Raw genomic sequence first — 17,540 nt, 5'->3', positions numbered from 1 at the left:
CAATTAATATGTAGGTACAAATTGTGCCAAGGGGGTCCTAGCAAAAGGGAGAGGGTAGTTCCTGTTACAGGAGTGGATAGGAGATAAATTGCTGGGGTGGGGGTGGGGTGGAAGAATGCCTTTGGGGACACAGTAGAGGGGATACAGTAGAGGAGACACTTGTTATGTGTTAGGGCCTGGGGCACACATAATTACTGTAGTTCCTCCCTTTTGGGGGTGAGGAGACTGGATATCAAGTCTCTTACACGGTGGGTGTGTTATATATGCATATAATCTATACCTGCTCTGTACTTTAATTCATTTCTAGATTACCTGTATCTAATATGAATAGTATCTAGTTATCTGGACTGAACCTGTAACCTTTTTTGTTCTTTTGTTGGGAGGACGGGACGTTGGACCCAGGGCCTCTCTTGCTTAGCTTTTTCCACACAGGGCTGGCTCCTCCACTGAGGAGTCTGTGCGGGACACCGGAGCTCGGGCGTGTGTCTCGGGATCTCCAGGAAGCGGACTGCGCCAGATCGCGTGCCCGGGAGGACTCCCCAAAGGGGAAGGGAAGCGGGCAGGCGACGCAGCGCGGAGGGGCGCGGCGACGGCATCCGGGCCGGGTTAGGCGGGCAGCCGGGGCTCCGCGGGGCGGCGTAGACGGCGGCGGCGGCTCAGGGCTAAGGGTCGTTCTCCCCCGGGTACCCGGTTGCGCCCCCTCCCCTCTAGGGTCCATTTCCCCCACAAAGTCGCGTAGGCGCTCGGACCGGCGCGGGGCTCGGCGCAGTCGCTCCGGAGGCGGCCAAACCGCCGGCCTCGGCGGGCTGCGCGGGTCCCGGTGTCCGCCGGAGGGCGGGAGCCGTCCGGGCTGCGCGGGCCGGCGACCTCTCCTTCTCCCTCTTCCCGCCCCCCTCCCCCTTCCCCGCGTCCCCTTTCCCCCTCCCTCCGTCCCCCTTCCCCTTCCCAGCGTCCCCTTTCCCCCTCCCTCCGTCCCCCTTCCCCTTCCCTGCGTCCCCTTTCCCCCTCCCTCCGTCCCCCTTCCCCGTCCTCCCGTTCCCCTCGCCCTGCCCCCAGTTCCCCTCGCCCTGCCCCCCGTTCCCCTCACTCTTCCCCGCAGCCGATCGCAGGCACGCGGGGCGCGGGGTGGGGCGCGGAGCCGGAGGGAGGAGTTCGCACCCGGCACCGGGAGTGGAAGCCGGCGGAACCGGCGGTATGGGAGGACGCGGGGCGGGGGTCGCCGAGGACCCCGTCACCCCAGCCAGTCCGGAGTCCAGATAGGAAACGGAGGGAGAGGGTACTGGAGATAGAACTCTGGAGACCCGGAGGACGCCAGTGGACGTTTCACCAGACATCCGGGCGAAGCCAGAAAAGAGCAGGTGCCTATCCCGGAGGGGCGGCGCGCCCAGGCTGGCGGGGTGGATGGGTCCCGGCGAAAGGGTCGTGAGGCTCGGGGTTCAGGTCGCCCTAGGGGCCGGTGGGCGTCCCAGCACGGGCGGCCGCCCCCAGGGTGGCTCCGCCCCGGGGCCGGGAGGACGCCCCGAGGGGCGGGGCTGTCGCCGCCCCCGACCCCGCGGCTCTCTCTTAAGCCCAGAGCCCAAGTCCGCAGCCGAGGGTCGCGCGTCCCTGGCTCCCGCAACTCCGTGGCGCGATGGCCTCCGTGCTGAACTGCTTGTTCAGGCTGAAGAACGCGCTGATCCTGTTTTGCACCCCCATCCTGCTGCTTCCACTCATCATTTTGGTGCCGGGAAAGGTCAGTTGCGTCTCAGGGCCGCCGGGTGGAACCCTGGCGCCCCATGTCCAGTAACGGGTGCTCCATGTCCAGTAACGGGCACGGAGCAGGAACGCAGGGATCCGCGGTGGGACCTGTCCCCTGGGGCCCTGCGCACCCGCGGCCGCTGGCGCGGGATGGGACGCACAGGACCGGAGCCCCGGGGGGGTGGGGGGCGCGGCGCCCCCCAAGTTCACTGCCCCGGGGGTACAGGAACGGTCCTGGCAAGCACAGAGCTCCAGACGTGTGCACGGAGCGTGACCCCCCAGACCCCAGCCACAGATGGAGCCTCTGACCCAGCCTCCTCCTGGAGCTGTCCCCTTAACACGACCCCTGCTCCGAGCTGGCCTTACCACCCCCCCAACCCCCCCCCCCATGGATGCGTCCCAACCCTTCACCAGTCAGGGACCTGCAAGGAAAGGTGATCACCTCAGGCAGATCCTGAGTTTGTGACTCAGTTTCCCCAGCTAGAATCTGCATTTCTTTCCAACTCAGAAACCAGCCTAGGCACACACAATTTCACACTCAGGATTCTGATCCTGCATCAGGCTGAAAGGCAGATGTGGCCGGATCTGAGCTCGGGCTGCCTGCTGCGGGCAGTGACGGGAGACCTCACGCCTTGGGTGGCAAGGCCCTGGCTTCGGGGAAGCTGTGGCATGCCTTGGCCTAATAGTGCTCCCGGGAGGAGGAGAGAATGAATGGCCTTGGCCACCAGGCTGGAGCAGACCGGACACTCTGGCTCAGACTGGGCTGTGCTGTATACAGGCAGTCTGGCAAGGCCTGAGCCCTTTGAAGTCTTTTGTGGCTGCTGGCTGCTCCTTCCTCGGTGCAGCATTCAAGCTCTTTCACCCTCAGCCCAGATTGGAAACCTCAGATCATACCTCCTCTCCCCAAGCAAGTTTGGGAAACAGAGAAAGTCTTGAGGGGATGTTCTGAGAGCAGTCCTGGAAGAGAAGGCTCCCCTGGCCGGCCAGGAAGCCAACCCCTGAGTTAACCCGACCTTACCTCTCCCATGAGATTCCCGCTAGGGCCCAGGGGCTCTGATCCCTACAACGGGGTGATTCTGAAGCCCTGAGACTTTGGCTGTCAGAGCGGATGCTGCCTGTTCCTGGGGGAGGGGAGGGGTCCTCCCATGAGCTGAGCAGAGGTCCTGGCTGGTCCAGCAGCCGGGCTTCCCCACCATCATGAGATTTGAGTCTGTCCTGTCAGTGGGAGGGAGCCAGGCCAGAGCTGTGATTTCAGCTTTCCCCCCAGCCCCCCCCCCCCAGTAAGTATAGTCACTCAGGTGACCTTGCTGCTGCCAGACAGTGTAACTGAGCACCCCCACCCCTTCACCCATGAGAACTAAATTCCCAATTCAGATCATTAACCATCCCTGGGAACAATGAGGGTCAGGAGAGGGAAGAGAAGAACCAATGAGAGTCCTCCCAGGCTGTGCTCCAGCACTTTCCTCCAGACTAGGTCAGGGCCTGAGAGCCTGGTCTTTAACTTGCTATTTTGTTTATTTTCCCCTTGTGCTTCTGTTTTGGTCACTACTGGCGATCTCCCTGTTCCCTAAACCCCTTGCATGGTGAAAGAAAATCCAGAGGTATGTGGCACAGACAGGGAAGTCAGCAGGAAGATGGCAGCCAGTTTGTCACTGTGGTCAGGGATGGCAGTTTAAGGGAGGCTGTCCCCCATAGTGTCCTGGCCCCATGCTTCCAGGCTTCTTTCTTTACCTCCCTCTGTCCGCCTGACTTGTGATCTGCCCTCATCTCTCTTAACCTTCACTACCCTTTCTCTATCTCTTTTAAAATCATTAAGATAGGGTAAGTGATACTTCATTGTTATTTTATTTCATTAAAATTGTAAGCATCTCTCTCTCCCTCTTTGTGTGTGTGTGTGTATGTGTGTGTGTGTGTGTGTGTGTGTGTGTGTACTGAGGCTTGAACTCAGGGCCTCATGCTCTTGCTTAGCTTCTCCCCTCCTTAAGGTGATCCTCTTCCACTTGGGCCATAGCTCTACTTCTGGATTGTTGCTGGTTAATTGAAGAGTCTTATGACTTCACTGCTGGGCTGGATTTGAACTGTGATCCTCAGATCTCAGCCTCCTAAGTGGCTAGGATCTCAGGCATGAGACACCAGCAGCAGACTGCTTAAGTTTATTTAAAAGTTGCTGAGGACTTTCTGAGGACATTAAGGAAGAGTACCTCAAAATCTTCAGATTGTAGACCAGCACATGGATTAGCCCAGAGTTGGGCCAAGGATAGCAGCAGGGAAGGGAACTTTTTAATGACAGGTTGCATAGACACACAGATTGATTTTCAGTAGTACTATTTAAACATTCTCTACAATGCACTCATTACCTGGAGGGAATTCCCCCTACTACCATCAGCCGATCCTCATAGCACACCACAGCAACCTTCTATCAGCATCCATCCTAGGGGTAAAAGGAAGTTTCTCTTTGTCCTCTGAAGGGTTGTAGCTAAGATCTGCCCATAGATCATGAAGACAAAGGCTTACTATAGGATGGGAACAACCAGAGTATAATTATCCAGGAACACAACCCAAAGCTGAGGCTTCTATGCTGTTTCTCATAGCAAAGCCAATGAAGAGTAGGGGAGTAGCAAAGCCTCTTCTTTATATGTATGTATGCCTGTACCAGAGCTTGAACTTGGGGCCTGGGTATTCTCCCTCAGCTTTTTCACTCAAAGCTGGTGCTATACTACTTGAAGCACAGATCCATTTCTGGCTTTTTGCTGATTATTAGGAAACAAGAGTCTCATGACTTTTCTGCTGGGCTGGCTTCCAACCACAGCCCTCATATCTTAGTCTCCTGATAGTACCTAGGGTTTCAGACATGAGCAACCAATGCTTGGCTGGTTTTTGTTTTTTAAATAAAAATAACAGCACTCAGGTGCGGGATGCACATCTTGTCATGCTGTCTTACATGTATTCCCTGCATGGTGATAGGCAGGACCAGGGGCCAGGGCTGCTTTTCTTAGCACCATAACCCAAGCTTCACTCAGACAATGCAGGCTGGTTTTTCTATTTTTTTTGGTGGTCATGGGGCTTGAACTCTGGGCCTGGGCGCTGTCCCTGAGCTCTTATGCTCAAGGCTAGTGTGCTACCACTTTGAGCCACAGAGCCCATTTAGTTTTCTGGAGGTTAATTGGAGATAAGAGTCTCACAGACTTTTCTGCCCAGACTGGCTTTGAGCAGTGATCCTCATATCTCAGCATCCTGAGTATCTAGATTACAGGCATAAACCTCTGGCACCTAGCCAGCTGATTTCTTTGCTAAGTGCTGTGGAGGGAGATGATCAAGGAAACAGTAACAATTCAGTGTGCTCATTGCTGGGACACTCAGAGGAGGCATAGACCAGACTGGGTGGAAAGGGAGGAAAGCAAAAAGGAGTCTGACCCCAAGGGGGGCCCTGGGGTGGGAGCGGGCCAGGGCCCAGGGCTGCAGAAGCCAGCAGGGTCTGGTCTGTGGCACAGGGCCTTGTGAACACTGCTAAGGCAGTACATTTGGTCCTAAAGGGAGTGGCAGGATTCTTAAATTAAGGGTGGTGTAATCAGATTTGCAGGATAGAAAGAGGATGGCTTGGGAGGATAGAAGCAAAAAGATAAATTAAAAGAGATATTCAAGCTGGAGGAGATACAGCCTTGGGGGTTGTCAGCATACAAATTCTTTACAAGTGTGAAGATCTTAATTGGCTTTAGTTAGTTGTTGAGCAATTATAGGACTTTGAACTCAGGTACTTAAGCTTGAACTCAGATCCTGGGTACTGTCCCTTAGCTCAAGGCTAGTGCTTTACCACTTGAGCTACAGCTCCATTTCTAGCCTTTTGCTGGTTAATTGGAGATAAGAGGCAGAGGCTTATGGACTTTCCTACCCAGGGTGGCTTTGAAACAGAATCCTCAGATCTCAGCCTCCTGAGAAGCTAGGATTACAGGTGTGAGCTACCAGTGCCCAGCAAATGCTTATCTGCCTGCCTGCCTCCTCCCTCCCTCCCTCCTTCCATCTTTTTTTCTTTTTCTTTTTTTTTATGGTACCAGTTCTGAGGCTTGAGTGACTGGCATTGTCCGTTGGCTTTTTTTTTGCTCTACCACTTGACCCACACCTCCATTTCTTGACTTTACTTTCGGTTCTAGATTTTCAGCAAAATGCTACTTAGTTCCAATAATTATTTCAATAAGATGAACAGAACAAGTTTATAGACAGAAAATGACAGGAAGCTAAAACAAAACAAAACAAAAACAAGATGGATTGGTCATTTAAAAGAGGCATTCCATTTAAGGTGGGGACATGGAGCTAGAACAAGAGAAAAATAACTTATTGGTTAACTCCAGGTTCCTCTTTTGTAAGGACTAAAGCAGGAAGAACATCCTTGTGATTGGGATTGAAGCTGGTCTGTTTAGACAATGTGACGCTTAATTGCTTTTTTCTAATTTCTCCAGAAGGCCAGATAACAATTCACATTGGGGTTGGTGACTGGGAACCTCAGTATGACTGATTCTAGTTTGATTTTTGTCTTATTTTGGGGGGTCTGGTGCAGGCATCTGGCCTAAAATCATAGATTCCTGAGGCAGAGTAGTAAAGGTAAAGTGGCAGGGGAGTTAGAAAACATATGCAAAGTTAAGCTAGATTGAGAACCTGAGAACCATAAAATAAGGCTGAAAAAAATCACTAGAAGTGTCATACTTTGAATCACTTGATTCAAGAATGTATAGACATGGGGCTGGGAATGTGGCTTAGTGGTAGAGTGCTCGCCTAGCATGCATGAAGCCCTGGTTTCTATTCCTCAGCACCACATACACAGATAAAACCAGAAGTGGCGCTGTGGCTCAAGTGGTAGAGTGCTAGCCTTGAGCAAAAAAGAAGCTAGGGACAGTGTCTAAGCCCCAGGACACGAAAGAAAGAAAAGAAAGAAAGAAAGAAAGAAAGAAAGAAAGAAAGAAAGAAAGAAAGAAAGAAAGAAAGAAAGGCAGGAAGGAAGGAAGAGAGAAAGAAAGAAAGAGAAAGAGAGAGAAAGAAAGAAAGAAAGAAAGAAAGGAAGGAAGGAAGGAAGGAGGGAGGGAGGGAGGAAGGGAAGAAGGGAGGAAGGGTACAGACCCACGTTCTTTCCAAGGTTTTCTGTTTTCTTCTAGATGTTCAGTGAGAAGCCCTGCCTTAGGGGAATAATGAGACTAGGATAGAAATTGCCTAGTTTTTGTAAGCCTGTGCCTGGGAAGAATATCTAAAAAAGGATCCGAGCCAAGCTCTTGTGGCTCAGGCCTGTAATCTTAGCCACTCAAGAGACTTGCATCTGAGCCTCATGATTCTAACCATGCCAATCTGAAGCTAGCATTTGCAGACAAATCCATGAGATCCTGTTGTTCAGTAAACCAGCAAAAAGCCAGAAGTGGGGGTATGGCTCAAATGGTAGAACACTAGCCTTGAGTGGAAAAGAAGAGTACCAGGCCCTGGGCTCCAGCCCCTGTATTAGCACAAAAATAAAACAAAATAGAATTAAAAAGATCAAACATCCATGGCTCAATATCCTTTGATTGAGGCTGATCCGGACCCAGGCTTGAGTGGAAATATCTAAACAGGGTAATCGGGAAGTTGGTAGGAACCACACATGCAGGTAGCCAGTTCTGAACTGGAATTCCACTCCTTGGCCCAGCTACAAGACATAAGAATCCTGGGTGACGGCTGCCATGGAGCCCTCTGCCCCACCGTCTGATGGCCTTGGAGGGAGGAAGGTGACCCTAGCTTCCTCCCTCTCTTCTTCTACCTTGCTTGGTCTTTCTACACTACCAAGGCTCTGCCAGCTGCTCCTTGTGTGATTCCTTCAATGTTTCCTTCATTTGTCACTAGCTGCCAGTAGTTCATGCTGGTAAGCCTAGCCACTCAGGAGGCTGAGATCTGAGGGTCATGGTTCAAAGCCAGCCTAGGCAGGAAAGTCAGTGAGACTCTTCTCTCCAATGAACCACCTGAAAACGAGAAGAGGCGCTGTGGCTCAAAATGATAAGAGTGGTAGGCTTGAGCAAAAAAGCTCAGGACAGCTCACAGCCCCTGAGTAGTTCAAGCCCCATGATGGACAAAAACAACAAAAACCCTCATTTGTCCTTATTCCTAGTTCCTCAGAGCCTTGATAGACTTGAGAAGTTGAGTGGAGAGTTCTTCTTTTGTATTGGAAAAATCTTCTTTTCCAAATATTCTCTCAGTGCTACTCTGGTAGTTTTTATTTAGTGTATAAGGAACATGGGAGCAAAGCCTAGCAATAAGATGTACAGACCATAGATCTTGGCAACGGATTTAATCAGAAGGGTTGGAGTACAGGACAAGCCAGTCTCCCACCCCTCCACAAGTTGTACCATTCATTTCAACATAATGTCCACTGAGTACCACTGCTACATTTGTTCACCTTTTGTCCCTGTTTCCTTGCCCCCTTTGCCTTCCCAAAGACAAATAAATAAACAAGACAAAAACAAATTTAAAACACCCTCTTGTTTCCACTATCTGGAGTTCATTTCAATAAATATTACATGACCAGATGCACATAGGCATTGCGCCTTTCTGTTCCTTTCCTAAGAGCATCCTTCTTTTGTCTCGCTGTATGGAAATGCCTAGAGTCTTGTATAATCTATCATGTCCCTGTGTATTTTAGATCTGGCTTCGGCATATGAGAGAAAACATGAGCTGTTTGTCTCTTCGAGTATTTTCCACATTTTTTTTTTTTTTTTTTTTGGCCAGTCCTTGGGCCTTGGACTCAGGGCCTGAGCACTGTCCCTGGCTTCTTCTCGCTCAAGGCTAGCACTCTGCCACTTGAGCCACAGCTCCGCTTTTGGCCGTTTTCTGTATATGTGGTGCTGGGGAATCGAACCTAGGGCCTCGTGTATCCGAGGCAGGCACTCTTGCTACTAGGCTATATCCCCAGCCCCTATTTTCCACATCTTAATAGGTGACAAAATTGAGGGCCAAGGTGGCTTGGTAACCTACTCCCATGCCTCACATCTGCTGAGGAGCCAGGTGCTTGTGTAGAATGCACACTCGGCCTCACTCCAGAGCTAAGACCCCAAAGGCTAAGTGACAAGAACAGACAGCGAGACCACACGAGATCAAATACAAGTAAAAGCTGGAGACCTTCGTGGTTAGAGAGATACTGACAAAACCACCAGGCACAGTCACACCAAAATAAAACCAGAAAACCATAGTTACACTCAGTAGTGGCAATATTCTGTCTGAGCTGGTTATGGGCACCTTTCCAAAGTTCCTTGGGAATGGAGAGATTTTGAGCAGTCCTCTGAGGAAGAAATTAGGCCTCGGTATGAAGAATTTGAGGACATGCTTCAGGGAGGAAAGTATACTCACTCCCACAGCTGTGGCAAAGAAGTGGCATGGTCTGTCTGTCTGTAGGAAGAAGTGACCACAGCAGAGTTGAAAAGAGGAGTCAGAGTTGAAAGAGATCATAGAAAGGACATACTCTGTTACAAGAGGAAGAGGAGTAGTTCTTTTTTTCTTTGTGGGGTGTGTGTGTGTGTGTGTGTGTGTGTGTGTGTGTGTGTGTGTGTGTGTTTACATGTCCATACTGAGGCTGAAGCTTGAACTTAGGGGCCTAAGCTGTCCCTTCACATTGTCATTCAAGACTGATATTCTATCACTTGAACTGTACCCCCATTTCCAGCTGTCTGGTAGATATGGGAGATAAGAGTCTCGTGGACTTTACTGCTTGGGCTGACTTAGAACTCTGATCCTTAGATCTTAGATTCCTGAGCATGAGCCACTAGTGCCTGGCTTTTCATTCTGGGTCAGGTTCTCACTAATATTCTAAGCTGGCCTAGAACTTGCTATCTAGCCCAGATTGGCAGTGAACCTGCCATCTTTTTTTTTGGCCAGTACTAGGCCGTGAACTCAGGGCCTGAGCACCGTCCCTGGCTTCTTTTTTGCTCAAGGCTAGCACTCTGCCACTTGAGCCACAGCACCACTTCTGGCCATTTTCTGTATATGTGGTGCTGGGGAATCGAACCCAGGGCCTCATGTATACGAGGCAAGCACTCTTGCCACTAGGCCATATTCCCAGCCCCACCTGCCATCTTTTTTTTCTCATCCTCCTGAATGCAGCATATATCCCTATGCCTGGCTGAAAATTACATTTCTCCCCCCTCCCCATTTTTCTTTCTGCTCAAGGTTGGCACTCTATCACTTGAGCATACCTCCACTTCTGGCATTTTGCTAGTTAATTGGAGAAAAGACTCTCTCAGGGTTGTCTTCCTAGAGTGTCTCTGAACCTCAAAATCCTTATATCTCAGCCTTCTGTATAGCTAAGACTACAGGTGTGAGCCACCAGTGGCTGGCTAGAATTGTCCTTTTTTTGCATAGTGTTTTTGGTTTTTTTTGGCCAGTCCTGGGCCTTGGACTCAGGGCCTGAGCACCCTCCCTGGCTTCTTCCCGCTCAAAGCTAGCACTCTGCCACCTGAGCCACAGCGCCCCTTCTGGCTGTTTTCCATATATGTGGTGCTGGGGAATCGAACCAAGAGATTCATGTGTAGGAGGCAAGCACTCTTGCCACTAGGCCATATTCCCAGCCCTGCATAGTGTTTTTGTGTAGTTTTTAGAGTAGCTCATTCAAAATGGTAGTTTCTTCTCCTCTTCATCCTTTTCTTCCTCCTCCTCCTCCTCCTTTCCTCTCTCCTCCCCCTCCTTTCCCCTCTCCTCCCCCCCCTTCTTTTTACAGGTGACTTCATCCAAGGTTTGGAAGATGGAAGGAGTTACCTGGGATCCCAGAGCTGGGAGAGGGAGGGAGAGGAGAGTTGAGGGTGAGGACAGGAGCCTCCTAGCTGACTTGAACCCTGAGAACTGTGCTGAGCAGGGGCAGGGGGCAGGGCTTGCTCTGGTGAAGAGCCATGCGAGCTGCCTTCCTGTGACTGGAGGATGTGACAAAGGGGCATTGCTCTGCAGGTTGTCAAATGTGCCTTTGTCATCCTCCTCATGGCCATCTACTGGTGCACGGATGTCATCCCCATGGCCATCACCTCTCTCTTTCCTGCCTTGCTTTTTCCACTCCTGAGGATAATGGACTCCAAGCAGGTGAGTAGGCCAGAGGTGTGGGGGAGGGGAGGAGGTGACTCCCGGGTGGTCTGCTGTGTGCACCCCTTCCTTCTCCAGGCCCCTCCCTGAGCATCCTAGCTTTCTATGGAGGTGGTCACACAAACCCTACAGGTAGCTTATTCTGGGCTCAGAGTAGCCGACTCCAGGCTGTTCTTGAAACCAGCATGTGGTGAGCTTGCCCCTCTGTAGGCCTTGAGCAGTGCTGGACGCACGCTGATGGCCTTCCTGCTGCCATCCAGGTGTGTTTCCAGTACATGACAGACACCAATATGTTGTTCGTGGGTAGCATGGTCGTGGCCGTGGCTGTGGAGCGCTGGAATCTGCACAGGAGGATTGCACTGAAAACGTTGCTCATTGTGGGATCCAGGCCCACAAGGTAACGACGCCCTGTGTGGGCTCAGGGTCTGGAGTGTGAGAAACCCATTAGGCCACCCGCGGGGAGCAGGGCTGGCCCTGGGGTGGGGGTGTTTCAGGCTAAGTTGGCAGGTCAGGTGTCCAAGGGACAGTAGGCAGACAGCAACAGCAGGTAAGGTTCTCTGCATGTGGAGGAGACTATTTGGAAAGAACCATATCCAGGCACTGGTGGCTCAAGCCTGGCTCACATTTGAGGATTGCTGTCCAAAACCAGATCAGGCAGGCAGGTCTGTGGGGCTCTTATTTCCAATTAACCATGAAAAAAACTTCAAGTGGAGGTACTATCCAACTGATGGAGTGCCAGCCCTGAGTGAAAAGCTAAGAGACAGTGCATAGGCCCTGAGTTCAAGCCCCTAGCACGGACATCACAAAGCACGAGCAAACTGTAATTGTCAGTTGGAAACCCTCCTCTTTAACTTGCAAAAGGTGGGCCTGGCTCCTGGTGTTCTGAGGAAATGAGGCAGCGGTGAGGAGGGGTCATCTCTAACCCTCCCCTCTCTCCCTCCTCTGCAGGCTGATGATGGGCTTCATGGCCGTCACAGCCTTCCTGTCCATGTGGATCAGCAACACGGCCACCACAGCCATGATGGTGCCCATTTTAGAGGCCATGATGCGGCAGATGGAAATGTCAGTGACCACACCAGATACCACTGCCACCATGGTGGAGATGGAGGAGAAGGACAAAGCCAGTGAGTGGCCTGGACCTGGGCACAGGGATTGTCTCTGTGGCTGGCCGAATGTGTCGTCTATTTCCTTTTCTCTCCTTGACTCTTGTAGTCTTAAACAGGCAAAGAGAACAATGCTTCTGAAATCCTGTAGTCACAAATTTTGAAAATACTGTCATTGATCCAAGCACCTTTGGCTCATGTCTGTAATCCTACTTACTCCGGAGGCTGTGATCTGAGGACAGAGGTTCAAAGCCAACACAGACGGAAAGTCCAGGAGACTTTTATCTCAAAGGAAAAAGCCAGAAGTATAGAGATATGGCTCAAGTGGAAGAAGTGCCAGCCTTGAACAAAAAAACGAGATTGTCCTGCCCCTGTACTCAGGCCCCAGTATCACACACACACATACACACACACACACACACACACACACACACACACACACTTTCATTGTATAAAAGTCAGATCTTGGGGCGGAAATGTGGCTTAGTGGTAGAGTGCTTGCCTAGCATGCATGAAGCCCTGGGTTTGATTCCTCAGAACCACCTAAACAGAAAAGGCCAGAAGTGGTGCTGTGGCTCAAGTGGTAGAGTGCTAGCCTTGAGCAAAAAGAAGCCAGGGACAGAAGCCAGGGACTCAGCCAGATGCTGAGTTCAAGCCCCAAGACTGCCAAAAAAAATAAGTCAGATCCTTTAGTAAAACTTATTCTACTGCATTTCCATTTATAAGAGCTTATAACTGGCATGGTGTGTGCATGTGTGTATCTGTGCGTGCGTGTGTGTGCGCGCGTGCGTGTGTGTGTGTGTGTGTGTGTGTGTGTGTGTGTACTGAGGCTTGAACTCATGGCCTGGGCATTATCCCTTACTTTTTTTGCTTGAAGCTGGTATTCTACTACTGGGCCACAGCTTGACTTCTGGCTTTTCAATGGTTAATTGGACATAAGAGTCTCCCAGACTCTTTGAACTGCGATCCTCAGATCTCAGCCTCAGGTAGTTATGGTTACAGGCATGAGCCACTGGGGTTTGGCTTGCACAGGCATATTTTTTTTCTTTTTTCTTTTTTTTTTTTTTTTTGGCCAGTCCTGGGCCTTGGACTCAGGGCCCGAGCACCGTCCCTGGCTTCTTCCCGCTCAAGGCTAGCACTCCTCCACTTGAGCCACAGCGCCGCTTCTGGCCATTTTCTGTATATGTGGTGCTGGGGAATCGAACCTAGGGCCTCATGTATCCGAGGCAGGCACTCTTGCCACTAGGCTATATCCCCAGCCCATGCACAGGCATATTTTGAATACCTATTGGGAGTGACCCTGTGCCAGTCCTGCCATCTTCAAAGAGGCTTTCTCTGTTTTTTTTCTGCCAGCCAGCTCTCCTCTGCTCACACCAGAGCTCAGACATAGTGGCCTGTGCCTATTTTCCTGCTGGGCACAGAGATCAGGGGCCAAGAGCATCATCTGCATTTCCTTTTCCTGTTTCCAGCTCTAGGACCCTGCCCAGGACAACTGGGAGCCCATGGTTCCTAAGCACTAGTGGCTTACGTTTGTAATCCTAGCTACTCATATCTCCAATTAATCAGCAAAAGGCTGAAAGTAGTGGAGGGCCAGTTTTGAGGGGTGGGGAGGGAAAGCTAAGTAAGAATGTCCTGTCTCTAAGTTAAAAAATCCTAGTACCAAGACACAGAAACACACACACACACACACATATGTATGCACGCGCACACACGAATCTGATTAACAGCCCTGGAGCCTCACTCCAAACACTGAGTCATGGAAACCAGTGCAGTGGGACCCACACATGAACAGGCTCTTACACCAAATGTCTGATTCTGGGGAAGCCATTGGCAAGTCATAAGCTGTACCACAAGGCAGCTCAGAAAGGGAGAGAGCTGTCCCAGGAAGAGAGGCTTGCGTTTTAAATTGCTGGATTTGGGGGGACCCTGGAGGAACCCTCAGGGAAGTTCTTGGGAAGGGACTATGGAAAGACTAATGGAGTTTGTTCTGCACTTGAGGCTGAAGACTGAAGGGGGCACTCTCCCTGCCTGGGCAGGCGGGGTGGGGTGGGGATTATCTTGTCTTCAGGATCTGGAGCTGGCAGGCAGCCCCCACTGACTGGCTCAACTAATAATCCTCTACCCGCCACAGGGAGAAAAGACACCCACTCCGCAGAGAAGGCAGCATCCAGGGAGAAAAAGAATATGTACAAGGCCATGAACCTCTCTGTGTGCTACGCAGCCAGCATTGGGGGAACAGCCACGCTGACGGGGACAGGACCCAACGTGGTGCTCCTGGGCCAGATGCAGGAGTGAGTTGTGTCCTACCTTCACGGGGGAAGCAAAGTTGGCTCTGGGGCTGGAGGGGGCCGGCTGGAGGCTGGCAGCCTGGCCAGGACATGATGAAGATGTGCCCCTTGCAGCTGGGTCCTGGCATTCTTGCACCATTGAGAAGCACTGTGAGAGAACCAGGTACCTAATGCCAAGGAGTTCATTCATGGGCATCGCTGGCCGCCTTCTGCCTTGGCTCATGGACTCCAGCCCAGACACAGAGCACTGACCTAAAGCCAGAGACGACAGAAACACCAGAGTAGTCACTGATGCCTGGATCAAAGTTTGTAAAAAAAAAAAAGTCTGGGAATGTGGCTTAGTGCTAGAATGCTTGCCTAGCATACATGAAGCCCTGGGTTCAAGTCCTCAGAACCACATAAACAGAAAAAGCCAAAAGTGGTGCTGTGGCTCAAGTGGTAGAGTGCTAGCCTTGAGCAAAAAGAAGCTCAGAGACAGTGCCTAGGCCCTGAGTTCAAGCCCCAGGACTGAAAAACAGCAACAACAACAACAAAAAGTTAGTAGTGGGCTCTGGTGGCTCACACCTGTAATCCTGGCTACTCAGGAGTCTGAGATCTGAGGATTTTGGTTCAAAGCCAGACTGGGCAGGAAAGTCTGTGAGACTCTTATCTCCAATTAACCACCAGAAAACTGGAAGTGGCACTGTGGCTCAAGCCATAGAGTGCTAGCCTTCAGTTGAAGAGCTCAGGGACAGCACCCTTCCCCACCTCCCCCCAAAAAAAGTTTGTAGAAAATAGACATTTTTTTAAAGAGCCACAACTCAAGCTCATTAACATTGCTTGTTAATAGCCATCAATTTTCCTATGAGCCCGATGTGGGTGGCTTATACCCATCATCTTAGTTACTCTGGAGTCTGAAATCAGAGAATCACAGTTCAGAGCCAACCCTGGTAAGAAAGTCCCTGAGACTCTTATCTTAAATGAACTATCAAAAGGCCAGAAGTGGAGCTGTGGCCCAATTGATAGAGCACCAGTCTTGAGCAGGAACTCTATGGAACAGGGCCTAGACTAAGAGTTTTAGCCTCCCCCCCCCCCATACCAGCACAAAATATGATCCTATGATATGAAAGAGGGAAGTTGAGTTACTCTGTCCCTCCTTCCCTAGAGGTGATGTATCCCCATGAGGCCCGGAGGGTTCAGAAGGACAATGTGGAATTGTTCAGCCTTGACCATGAAGGGCCACAGGCCACAGGAAGCTATGCCTGGGCTCTGTTTTGTGCTGGATGGGGCTGAGACTATGACCATTGCAGAGACCCTGAAGTTCTTCTGGCCTTCTGAAAGTGCCAGAGCCAGGGAGTTCCAGACAGATCTGGTAAATAAATGTGTTTAAATGAGGTCTGTCTGAATTGCAGTGGTTAGGAAGAAAAATAAAGTAGTGCCTGTCGTGTGCAGACAAGGGCTCTGGCCAGGGCTGGTATGGGAGCCGGGGGTGGAGGTCTACTGCCCAGCAGAACAGAAACTCCAAGTTTGACAACCAGAATGTGTTTTGGTCTTTTCTGTAATGATATCTTTGGGGCTTCCCCTTAAATCCTCTGTAGACTAAAGCAGCCCATGTAACTGGGACCAGCAGCTCATGCTTGTAACCCTAGCTATTTAGGAGGTTGAGATATGAGGATCTGGATTCTAAGACAACATGAATAGAAGGTTAGTGAGACTCTTATCTCCTACTAATCACAAAAAAGCCAGAAATGGAGCTGTGGCTAAAGCGGTAGAGGGCCACCCTTGAGTTAAAAAGCTAAGGGACAGTGATAGTCCCTAGGTCCTGAGTTCAAGCCCTAGTACTGGCCCCAGGAAAAGCAAGTGGAAAAGCGCGGACAGCCTTGAGCTAAAGTGGCAGCCTTGGGGGCTAGCAGACACCTGAGGGAAGGCCCAGGGCATCATTTCACAATCCCATCCTGGGGAATTTTTAAGCTTTGCTTTCAGGATAAGGATTTCCAGAAGCATCCATGCCCCTCATCCCCACCCCCTACACATGTGTGCATGCGCACGCACATGTGCACAAACCCACATGTGCGTGCACACATGCAATCTGTCAGCCAAATTGTATGTGCATGTGTGAAGGGCACCTTCCTAAGAGATTGAGCCATGTGTTTCATGAAATTCTGTATGAGATCTGTATTCTACAGAGGATCATTTGGTCATTCCCTAGCCTTCTCCTGGGGGCAGCCATGTTCCGGAGTCGTAGCTGGATGTTGGGAGTACTTGGCTCTGATGAGCACCGCCTCTCAGGGTGGTGAGCATCAGGGCGGAGGTTGAGCCAACCTCTCTTCTTTCAGATTGTTTCCTCAAAGCAAAGATGTCTTGAACTTCGCCTCTTGGTTTGCATTTGCCTTTCCCAACATGCTCCTCATGCTGGTGTTGAGCTGGCTGTGGCTCTACATATTTTACATGAGAACTGGGTAAGTGTGAGCTGTCCTGACCCTGCAGAGACCTTCCGCCTTAGGCCAGTCTGCAGAGTTGTCCTGTCCACTTCTGACTTTCTCCAGCCCCAGCTGCTATCCTGCCTCCCCACTCCCCATCTCGCTCCCTCTGCCTGCAAGTCCACTTCCTACCTTCTGACCTGTACAGCTTCTTATCCTTCAAGGCCAGGTCAAGAACTACTTCCCAAATGATCTCATCCCTAACCCCTTGGTACCATCTCAGAAGAATGACATCTTCCTCAGAGCTGTTCCCAGCCCTATCATAGCCCAATACCTTGACACCTGTCTGTGGTCCAACGCAAACCTTTTCCCTTGACCAGCTCTTCTAAGACCTCTCAGACTTGGCCCCTAGGCCAAGTCTCCTAGGCCAGAGAGAAAGAGCAAGTGTGTCATTAAGGTGGGTTGAAGCAATTAAAGAGGAATGTTGCAAGTTAGCCATGCTGGACAAATATCCTGTTGGCCACACGAGTTCATTAGGCCAGGTCACAGCAGCCCTGATGTTGTCCAACTCAACCCAAAGCCAAGCCATGGCTGAGGGCCTGCTGGTTCCCAGCAGGGTGCGTCCTGAAGTGTTTGCCTTCCTTCCTGTTCCCAGCGCACTGTCAAAGTCACCCAGAATCACCCTTGACAGCCGTTAGACTTTGGATATGGTGTAGACAAATACCTTAAAAAAAAAAAAAAAGTTGTAGCCAAGCACCAGTGCTTCACACCTGTCATCCTAGCCACTCGGGAGGCTAAGATCTGAAGATCGCGCAGTTCAGAGTCAGCCCAGGTAGGAAAGTTTGTGAGACTTCCATCTCCCATTAGCCACTAAAAAGCTGGAAGTGGAGATGTGGCTCAAGTGTTAGAGCTTACCAGCCTTGAGTGAAAAAGCTAAAGGACAC

The 17,540-nt window shown here is 51.0% G+C and overlaps 1 protein-coding gene across 1 annotated transcript in view; it reads left to right on the top strand.

The window, feature by feature from the left end:
- The first annotated feature begins 1,235 nt into the window (after positions 1–1,235).
- Slc13a5 (solute carrier family 13 member 5) overlaps positions 1,236–17,540 on the top strand; it is a 31,651-nt gene continuing 15,346 nt past the window's right edge. Inside the window, exons 1-8 of the mRNA XM_048365800.1 lie at positions 1,236–1,358; positions 1,569–1,732; positions 10,678–10,806; positions 11,067–11,203; positions 11,755–11,982; positions 12,250–12,271; positions 14,085–14,200; positions 16,513–16,635. Of these exons, the coding sequence (XP_048221757.1) occupies positions 1,631–1,732; positions 10,678–10,806; positions 11,067–11,203; positions 11,755–11,982; positions 12,250–12,271; positions 14,085–14,200; positions 16,513–16,635 (857 nt within the window). The 5' untranslated portion in view covers positions 1,236–1,358; positions 1,569–1,630. The remainder of the gene's footprint in view (positions 1,359–1,568; positions 1,733–10,677; positions 10,807–11,066; positions 11,204–11,754; positions 11,983–12,249; positions 12,272–14,084; positions 14,201–16,512; positions 16,636–17,540) is intronic.

Source organism: Perognathus longimembris, chromosome 17, assembly GCF_023159225.1.
Source record: "Perognathus longimembris pacificus isolate PPM17 chromosome 17, ASM2315922v1, whole genome shotgun sequence".
Classification (NCBI taxonomy): domain Eukaryota; kingdom Metazoa; phylum Chordata; class Mammalia; order Rodentia; family Heteromyidae; genus Perognathus; species Perognathus longimembris.
The sequence above is the reverse complement of the archived record's forward strand: the minus strand, read 5'-3'. Positions and strand labels throughout refer to the sequence as shown.